At 37.3% G+C, this 10,681-nt stretch overlaps 1 protein-coding gene across 2 annotated transcripts; it reads right to left on the reverse strand.

Moving 5' to 3' along the window:
* Positions 1-5,156: 5,156 nt before the first annotated feature.
* Positions 5,157-10,404, reverse strand: LOC113321590 (E3 ubiquitin-protein ligase RHF2A-like). 2 transcript variants are annotated; one of them, XM_026569472.1, is made up of 9 exons: positions 10,124-10,402; positions 9,775-9,915; positions 9,643-9,689; positions 9,251-9,313; positions 9,052-9,160; positions 8,532-8,932; positions 8,295-8,402; positions 7,838-8,197; positions 5,157-5,400 (listed from the first exon to the last, which is right to left on the reverse strand). In XM_026569472.1, the coding sequence occupies exons 1-8, from the start codon at positions 10,127-10,129 to the stop codon at positions 7,891-7,893; spliced, it is 1,182 nt and encodes a 393-aa protein (XP_026425257.1). In that variant the 5' UTR covers positions 10,130-10,402; the 3' UTR covers positions 5,157-5,400; positions 7,838-7,890. The 2 variants fall into 2 exon arrangements, with proteins under 2 accessions (XP_026425257.1, XP_026425258.1); XM_026569473.1 differs by lacking the exon at positions 5,157-5,400 and adding an exon at positions 6,237-6,258 and having other exon boundaries at positions 10,124-10,404.
* Between the last annotated feature and the right edge of the window lie 277 nt (positions 10,405-10,681).

A 10,681-nucleotide genomic window follows, 5' to 3' on the forward strand; every position in this document is an offset into this window, starting at 1 on the left:
TATTCTTCCTTTTAGAGAAATATTGACAAGAAATTTCTCAAGATAATCAATGTTGTGTAGATACAAGTACCATTTAGAGATTTTTAGACGAATTATTCTGGATTGCTCTTATTTTAAAGTGGTCTAGCTTCGAGTTGTTGGATTCATATTTTCTTCTAGCATACGTAATACCCTTGGTGAGTGTATTATGTCATGGTTAGATCAAGAATCATTTGATGACAAAATTAGAGCTAAGATGACCACAATAACATAGTTTCTCTAGAAGGAAAGATGTTTGACAATATTCAAATAACTCCATAGATCCTGAGATAACTTCAACAAAAATCATATATTTCTTGTTGAATTCTTTAATGGCATTGAACATGAATGTTGGGGAAGTTAAAAAAAATTCGTAGAAACCCAAAGTAGGAACCTCCAACTGAGAACATTGTGAAGATAAACTGTGATATCTCTTTTTCCTACACCACTAAAACTGGAGGCATTGGACTAAAAATTCGAATTATGGAGGTACCCATATTGGATTTAAATATACTCGCATCAATATAGTAGGAGGAGCAGAACATATGGTGTTTGGCATTGTGGGAAGAAGTTAGGTTCTATTTGACACACCGAAAATAGGAATGCAATATAGTACATATTACTCATTTTTTGAAGCAATTCCATGCATTTAAATTACTTTGAGTTTTTTTTTCTTTTTTCTTGATAAGATAGAACATTGGCTTCTAGAACTACACTTAGATACGTTAGCCTAGGATTTATGCTATTACATGGATTTGATCCCGAACCTCCCCATGGGAGAAAGCTTGAGAACCACCAGACTACTTGATGATTCTAGAAATTACATGTAGTTCAATAGCTAGTGTTTAACATGAAAATAAAATGGATATACAATATAAAGAAGGAATTCTAACTTTGGCTAGAATTTCGTTACCTATATACTTCATGTCTTTTTCCCCCATGCCAGTTCAAGTGGAGGATAAACTCAATCAAATTATGAGAGATTTTTTATGGGGTTCTTCTGCAATCAAAAGAAAAAATTAGTTGGGTGGCTTGGAACAAAATGTTTAAACCCAAGAAAGATGGTGGTCTAGGCATCAGAAAAATCAGACAAACCAACAAAGCTCTTTTGTCAAAATGGACTTGGAGATTCACTACTGAAAAGCATCAACTATAGAGAAAAATCATCCAAGCTAAAATGGAAGGGAAAACCTCACAAGATTCCTCTACACTAGAAATCAAAAGTGGCAGAGACATATATTTCTGGTGGGATAAATGGAAAGACAATCAAACTTTGAAGGTAAGATTTCCAAAAATCTTCAAAATTTCTACACATAAGGATGCAAGTATACATGATATGGTTGAAAATAATTCTTGGAATATCAAACTAAGAAGAAATCTAAATCATTCAGAGATGCTGGAGATGGTGCAACTTTTTGAATGGTTAGGATCTCCTCCTCTTCTCATTGATCAGGATGATGTTCTAAAAAGCAACCTTGCAGGAGGATTTTCTACCAAAAACTGCTACAACTAGCTCATATAACAAGAACCAATTCCAGATAATCTCCCCCCTTGTCAGTGCATATAGGTGGAATATGTGCCTCCAAAAATACAGATCTTCATGTGGATGGAAACTCAAAATGCAATACCAACCACTGATAACCTTGTCAGAAGAGGTTGCAGCATATAAACTGTTGCCTCTGGAATCAAGCTCCAAAAACTGTCGATCATCTTCTCCTCCACTGCAACTATATATTCACACAAAATCTGGGGTTACTTCTTAGGTGGATTCAATGGTAGATAGGTTCAAACTAGATCTCTTGAAGCTCAACTACATGCATGGAAATTTTAAAGAAATCGTAACAGGGAAAAATAGGGCCTGTAATCATTTTTGCAATTGTCTGAGCTATTTAGGAAGAAAGAAATCGCAGAATTATAGCAAACAAATCACCAAGAGCAGAAGGAGTTGTAATTAATGAAGTGAAACCAATAGCATACCGATAGAGCAGCGAAGGAAAATGGTTATGGGCATACCTTTTAGATTACTAATCACACACTGGAAAGTAATCATTGATAACATGTAAACTTTGTACACATACAAAAATGGGACTTTCTGGTCTTGTTAAGTTTTTTCTCTTTAATACAATATTAATCTTACTCTTTTAAAAAAAAAAAAATTGGCTATAAATATGCTTTGACATCTGTTAGTAAAATCGTAGAACTGTTGTAGACATTGTATTTTTTTAATTTTATTTCCATGATCTCCTTCTCCTACGAAGGTTTCGCTAAATCATTTATGGAATATCCACTTTGAAAAAAGAAAAAAAAAGTCATTGAATTAAATTAATAACAAGCCTTTTCCACCTCTTTAAAGAACTCAAAAATATAGTACAATGTTACTTTTCTTTGATTGAAAAACAATTGTGATGTTTGATTAAAAACAATTGTGACGTTTGATCTAACAAACAGCGTGTTTTGATTAGAGGATAAAAAAACGAACAGTTTTTCACAATGAGAAAGATACACAGTCACAAAAAAAAAAAAGTGTGAGGGAAAACTGGATTAAAAAATAACCTTCATCAAGTGACGGAAGTTAAGGAAACAAAAGAGGACGAGGAGCTCCCTCTTAGAGCGTCCACAGTGGTGCGAGTATAACCAAAGACCAAAGACTAAAAAAAAGACCAAATTTGGGTTTAGTCCGTCATGTGGCGTAGTGGGAAAAGAGTATATTTGGTCGCGCGTTGATAAACATTACGCCTGGGATCAGACGTTGGTAAAGATAACGCCCGAGTGGAGCGTTGGTAAAGATAACGCGCGAGTGGGGCGTTGGTATAGTATACGCTTCAGAAACAAAAAAAAAATAAAAGAAAATAAATGGGGCGGAGGTATAAAGCCCGCCCCATGCAAGTTTCATAAATTGTGAAAGTGGGGCGTTAAGTATATGAACGCCCCATTTCGCACGTTATCTTTACCAACGCCCCATCGGGCGTACATTATATCAACGCCCCGTTTCAGGCGTACATTATATCAACGCCCCTTGTGTAGCGGACATTATATCAACGCCCGATGAATGGCGGAGATTATATCAACGCCCAATGTGAAGCGGAGATTATATCAACGCCCGACTATATTTGGATTTGGTCTTGATCGCAGATCAAATTTGGTCTGGATTTTACTCTTTGATCAAATTTTGATCGATGGTCCGTCCCACTACGCCAGCCCACCCGACTGAAAATTTGGGTTTACTCGTCCATTGCAGTTGCTTTTAGGCTAAGTCGTATGGACTAGATTGAGCTGCTAGATTGATCAGAAAGTATTGCAAATCAAGAAAAAAGTGTGGGAAAAAAGTTAACACTATTTCTGGATACTTCTCTCTCCTAACAACTGCCCGCAGTTTAACTAGCAGCGAGATTGATACAAAACGTTGAACGGTTCAGCGCTGAGAGAATTTTTTTTGATCTAACGGTTGAGATTTAAAGCGCTGAACCAAACAGCGGTCAGTGCTAGAAGGTGGTCCCGCTGACGTGGTCTAGATATCTAGCTGCTAGATTAGTCATCCCATGAGACTTAAGAGGTTGCCCTAACTGACGTGGATGACCAATCTAACAGCTAGATATCTAGCCCATAAGACTTAATTTGTAACTACTGCATCACAGTTACAAACTAAGATACTCAAAGAGTAGCCTTGGAGAAATTTAGTGCAAGCTATACAAAATATGATTGGCTGATCAAAATTTATCATTATACTTCTGTACGCTCTGCAGTTACTCTATGGCTCATTATTATGCCAATTTGCTGGTAGTTCCACTTTCATAAGCCTAAAGGCCAAATCAAAACCACTCGTATTGATTGACATGACTAAAGGACTAATAATGCTAGTATTACATATAGCAATTAGCAAATCAAGAACCAACAACTAGATATTTAGTAGGTCCACGCCATAAATTTACTCATCAACGCATCAAAAACTTTGATATTTTTGTGTTCTTCTAAGAAAGAAGAAAACAAATAATGCAATTTGCATTTCTTTGCACATCGAATAGCAGTGGGGTTATTTATTTTTATTTTCTATTTTTCTCTATTAATTAAAATTTTCTTAATGGAGATATACAAAGTTGGTGATGGTATCAATGCATTATAATCACAATCTTTCTCTTGTTCTCGGGTAGGTATCAATGTCCATGGCCTCTTTTCTACTCACTTTCCTTCTTAAAAATGATGCAAAACAAAGTGGGAATAAGAATTATGTCATTGAGTTGGATTCCGTATATTGGTAATGGCTCCGAAGGACGGAAGGATTTGATGTCTGAACCGACAATCTTGTCACTTAAAGATTTGTCTTTGATTCAACCATTATTAAATTCGTTTCAAAACGTGATTAACATTATTGAAATGAGTTAAGACCCAAGATTGTCAACAATCTTCTCAAATTGCCTAATGCATTGCTGCCCTTGTGCCCTTCGAAAACTGTCGGTGGTACGCTTTGTTCGTGGTCTTCCATGGACTAGATGGTGGAACCAGATACAGTAATGGGGTTTAGCTGTTTACGAGGATCCTTTGCCAATTTGCAAAGACTTTACTTTCTTCCTGTTATTTCTTTTCCATTCTTTTGTTTATCTACGGGTTACTTGACCTCTACTTCAAGACTTTGAGGCTATATGTCATGTGTCACCACATGCTCGACAGTTCCGTGGTTCTGCAGCCATTGGAAGAGTTCGTGTGCTTTGAGGCTTAATCACATGATTGTCAATCTTATAATATCAATAACAAACCTATGCGTTTTGGACGGTATCCAAGGGAATACGCAACCGGGAGATGGTTTACTTCGGTTGCATCTCTCTTTCTCAAATTGAAAAAGGGAGATATAAGCTGATTAAACATGAAAAAGCAACGCCACCATCAAATCAGAAACACTAATTTGAATAATTCATTGCTAAAACTTTTGCACACCCGTTATCAGTAGGGAACTTGGGAAGCTAAGTTTTAAACAGTCAAGAACTCAATAGAGGCCAAGTTTTGAGGGAGGACATTGAGAAGCATCTTAACCCTTGATTTCCATCATTTTAGCGCATTATAAAAAAGGTAGCATCAGCTAACTGAAAACCACTTTTTGGCTTCCGTTCTTGGACAAGAAGGTCTTGTCAATACCTAGCATCCAGTAATTTCTTGACCAGCATCCAAGTAAAGAATTTGGGTATATAATCACATTTACAACGTAACACTGCAGTTTAAATGTCAGATCTCTATTTGCTTTTTTATTATCATTCAAACTTACGCCAAACGCAAAGCTCCTTTACATATGTATAATATAGGTATATATAGAGAGGGATAACCGGTATCTCACCCTCCAAAAGAAAGCCTTGCATCCTCAGCATTTCGTACCTTGAAGAGGGAGGCTCCCATCTGAGAAATACACAACCATCTGACATAAATGCTTCACATGTACATTAAGAGACTTGACAATTTCCATTAATAAAGAGAGCATAAACATATGATCAAGGAGGGGAAGAAAGATGAGAACGAAAAAATATGCATGTCACCTTGTAAAATTAAGGTCTCTTGGCAAGTCCTAGATTCAGGGCTGGTCAAGCAAAAGCATACAGAAGTTTCTTTACTATTCCTATAAGCATAGATACATACTATGAGACGCTTATATACCAGTCAAGCTATCTAAGTATATGCCATGAGCGCATATCTTACCGCTGCATACAAATCAGGTAACCCCATATTCCCAAACCTCACTAACAGCAACTGTTACATCATTCCCATCAGAAGCCGACCACAGATATATCTGCGAGTGAGCTTCTCACTTGTCAGCAACAGCATAAATCTATTACTTAACTCATGAAACTGGTGTTAATGGCTTGGGACTCGCAGCAACTCAGCTGATGCTTTGATATATATGGACTTGCATTTTCAACTGTTTAAGAGCGAGTCTTATGGTCTTCCATTCCAAAGGAATTCCAATAAATCCATAGAAAAAGCAACTTCAATGGTTCCACAGTTGCTTGCAAACTCGACACTTCCAAAGCATGTAACAAGTAACAACAGGGAAGGCTGGAACACTCCCTCGAATCCCAAGACAAAGCGGGAAGTGACTTCCCGTCCGTGACAATCTAAGACGACCCAACGGCTGAGGCCGCTCAATTTAAAAGAAGCGAGAAGTGACTACCCGCACCATGCAGTCACTTCTCGCTTCGATAAAGAAATCCATAATGAGTTGCTCTTCCTGACTTGACTCTTTAATCCAATATGGCAGGCCTGCTCTACGAGCAAACAACCAGAATTAATTCTACTCAAACAGTAATTGGAATAAAACAACTTCAGAGTTAATTTTGTTTCTCAGGTACAACAGCACTACTATTATTGCTAAAACCAGACTGAAGTACCAAAGAAGTCTAGTATAGGCTATCTAGTTAAAAGTCCTGCCAAGGCAGCTGAAAGGCACCTGAAATTTATGAGCGCTTAGCGACTAATGTGCTGGACTCCTGGACCGACTAAGAAAAAAAAATGTCTAGGCCTCGCCTGAAGCCTAGTTCACTAGTTCAGAATTTAATTAGCAGATATCTCAAGGCTAGTCCAAACAACTAAGACCTAGGATTCTTAGTTGTTCAATTTGATCAAAAATTTAAAACATATAGAGAGAAAGAAGAAGACCAGCTGCTTTCTCTTCAACAATTTAACTTCTAGATATCATATACGAAGTGCCAAAAGGTTATGAGCTTATATTTCTTCTTCTTGATGCTATTATCTTAACTATCTCTCTGTCTATTTTTTTCCTTTTTTTCCTGAAATAGGTATCTCTATGTCTTTCAGTACACATGCATGATATATGAATACATATATGTAATATCCACCTAGTCATCAACTAGTCCTACCCTTCTAGGTGCTAGTTCCCCTTGGCCGCCTAACTATATAGAGTCTGCATAAGTATTTGATATCATCCTCTAGTTCCTCGGATACCTACTTAACTCGACCTTAATAAAACTTTGCTGTTTCTACACAGCGACATCATATGCTCGAAGGAAGACACTTGTGGACTCATCAGCCCGTAGTTGTCCATAGTAAAGTCAGATGTTCGCATAGAAACTTGATTGACTTGCAAATAGTAGTTTTTGAACATACTTTATTGGTCTGCGTGTATATCTTTTCTGTATCCAAAAAAAATTATGATCCAAGATCAAGCACATTATAACTGACAAGAGTATATATCCTTTTCCGTCCTCAGTTCACTTTTAAGCTATTTTCTGCCTCAATGTCCTTTACGACTTGTCAGCATTGCACATCGGCATTAGACAATTATTACACAACGTTTAATCTCAGACAATAAAGGCCCACTAGACACCAGTTAATATCTCAGTATAACATGCATCCTATGCCTTGATGGTCCTAATCCAGTTAGCACAGCTGAACAAGGAGAAAAGCCTACATGCTCAATCCACACAAATTATGGCTTTTGATTTTCATTTTTCATATGGCAATGTCGAATTCACACTTCACATCATGTCAGATATTATAGCCAACTTACCACCCTCATATCATCAGAAATATCCTACCACTTTATTCGTCTTTTCAAACTAATTGTAGACCTTACAATTCCTAAAAACCCATAATATCCTGCTCCATAACAAAATAAAGCTCCGTAGGGTTCATATCGAAGGCATCCTTGGAGCTAGATTATCAGCATAACTTGGTGTTTCTTAGTTTTGAAATGTTGTATAGCACTTTTACTTTGAAACAAACGAGCCAAGAAATCTAATTAGATACAAAAATGAGGTTGAACACAAAACAATTGACATAGCAAATACATAAATGACACCAAAGATATAGTCATAGATACCTTTAAGGATGAAATACTGAGGAAACTTGATATTGCCGAGGTATATAGGACATCTAATGTTGACCAGAACTTGTAGCACAAGAAGCTGAAGGATTGTTGTCATTCAGAGGGCTGGTACCGTGATTCTCAGCAATCATCTGGTTACCTGGCTCTGAAACTGAACCCTCTTCCAAGTTATCTGATACCGAAGCATCACTGTTTCTACCACTGGTTTCAAGGCGTTCCATCAGGCGAGAAACACTAGCAATTCCAGCATTTACCTCTCGTCGTACTTCAGTACCAAGATCAGCCATCGCGGTGTTTCGAGAAAATAGCCTCTCCTTCCATCCTTTGGTACTTTTTGTAATCGATTCTTTGTACCTTAGATAACAATATTAATAAATAAGCTAGAATTCAGCAATGACCAACTTGTAACTCAATTAACGCAGGATGCTATTCTCATTTCTGTGACCAATACCTTGTTGAAACTGCGTTAAATTTTGATTTTAGGGTTTCAGAGAAAGACTGCAACTCAGATGGCCCTGCTCTATCTTGATCTATTGGGGAAGATTGACCTGCAGAATTACTAAATGGGCAAAAGAAGAAGAAAAAACGGGTGAAAACGAGAAAAAAGATTAGCAAAATGCAAAAGATGCATCAAAACAATCCATCAACCACCAGAAGAAAAAGAGTATGACAACTCAGATCGCCGTACATTGGACTATTAAAGGAAAATCTACGTTGATTAGCTGCAGAATGACCAGATCCAGATGCTGAAGTAGGACTCTGGTCAGCTTGCGGAGCAAGAAATTGTGGGGTCCCTGAGGAGGTTTCAATTCCCACCGCCATTAGAGGGGAAGTTGGACTAGCTGCAGCAACTGGATGAGCAGGTTCATCGTCCCCAATCCCCTGAGCTGGAGTGGCCGTAATAGGAGTGGAAGAAGCTGCATTAGGCTGAGATGAGAACACCAAGAACTGTGGTCGACCCTGACCAGTCGACCTATTTCGGTGGCCGTCCCTTCTAGACATGTGATGTGCCCTTCCCATTGCAGCAGCAGCAGCCAAATGTTGGATAATACGCTCTTCAAGTTCAGCATCATTTGCGCCTACAGGTAACTGCATCGAAATGAAAAGATAAGCATGAGTAACCACCGAGAACAAATTTTAGATTTTCTGGTTGTCACCGCAACTTTTTTCCTTTGATTGTGGTTACAAGGTCGGAAAAAAATATATACGTGTTGCAATTCAAAATCTCCGAGAGCAGGATGATGAAATATTGTGGCATTTCGTGGTCGGTTGGACCTAATGTTCCTCTCATGTTCCACAGCCTCAAGCAATTCTTGGCTAGAAAGACAAAGGTTCCATTAAGATAATTAGTTTCAGTGGAACTCAAAACACAAAACAAAAACAGACCAGTAAAACAAGCATGAAAACCTGGTGGGATCCTTCAGGCTGATGGATTGCCAGCACATGGGGCACTGCGAACTTCTCTGACACCTAACGATGAACAATAACATCAATTAGCAAACACATATTCCACTAACTAATCTAAGTTCAGCTTTTTAAAACTAACTCCAAATGTTGACCAAGCAAAGTTTAGATTTAGTACAATACAAACATGGTTTTTTGTAACTGCACTGCAAGAAATACAGCATGGAGTATAATCTGTCCTAGACCCAAAGAAAATTGAACACAAATGTTCCTCATTATACAACATCATGGATCTTAAGCTTACTTCAATCAAAATCCCAACTATGAAATAACATTCGACTATCCAAACATATAACATAAGAAACTGTGATTATAGATAAATGCGAAGGTTGTACCATTCTAGTATACACTGAAGATGGAATTCATGTTTGCAACCAGTTACCTGCATGACAGACATAAAAATTGGTTCTAGCATCCATATGATCAATCATTGAAATCGACTAAATTAAGACATTCCAGTAGCTTACTGTTGAAGGATCATTATCACAGAAATCTTCAAGACAAATACTACAAGCATCATCACAAGCTTCTTGTATACCTCCCTCCACGAACGCCGCTGCCGATACCAAATGACTTTCAGACAACTTGGTTTCATCCATTGCTGAACCCTACAAACAATAAATAGGACATAGTCAATCTTTCAACCTAACAAGTTCCAAGGAAGACATTTTCAACAGTCAAACAAACAGTGTATTCAAAATTTGGGAAATTTATACAAATAGAAATGATATGTGATGAAACTAAACGATCTCAAATTCAAATAAACATCAAATTAAGCTCCGATTAAAAAAATATATTGAACTGAAAATCACTCACCTCCATTTAAATGATTACTGAAACGGGATTCAATAAATTACTATCGAGTATCGGAATCGAGCTACCAGTTGATTGGATCTATAACTCGAAATTCATTGCCGACAGTGTAACAAAGAACACACACGTAATACAAAGAAGAAGAGAAAAAACCTAGATTTCAGAAGATTTAAGAGAGACGCTGAGATGGAGACACGTTAATATTCTAACTTTTGATTATTTTTTTTCCTCTTTAAAGGAGAAAAAAACTGATCCTCAGGAAAGTCTTCTTATATAAAAGCTCTCAGAGAACAGAAAATCAGATCTCTTAATAGAAAACCACGAGGACCACGACTACTAGTTAGTACTAGGCTAGTGGCGATGATACTTTGTGCAAGGACCTATGTGATTATGCTACGACCGGAATTTTTATCACATCTCGTAACACTGGTATGGTCGATCGTATTTATTTATTTATTTTTATTTTTATTTTTATTTTTATTTTTATTTTTCTTTTGAAGGAAAGAAGGGCTTGAACAGCCCCGAACTTTATTAAACAACCTCGTTAAATTGAGGTTTGAG

This window comes from Papaver somniferum, chromosome 11 (assembly GCF_003573695.1).
Source record: "Papaver somniferum cultivar HN1 chromosome 11, ASM357369v1, whole genome shotgun sequence".
Taxonomy (NCBI): domain Eukaryota; kingdom Viridiplantae; phylum Streptophyta; class Magnoliopsida; order Ranunculales; family Papaveraceae; genus Papaver; species Papaver somniferum.

Coding starts and splice junctions, on each gene's coding strand:
- LOC113321590 (XM_026569472.1), bottom strand. Junction 8,403..8,531: donor TTTTCCTTTAATAGTCCAAT/GTACGGCGATCT, acceptor TTGCCCATTTAG/TAATTCTGCAGGTCAATCTT. Junction 8,198..8,294: donor TTTAACGCAGTTTCAACAAG/GTATTGGTCACA, acceptor TTGTTATCTAAG/GTACAAAGAATCGATTACAA.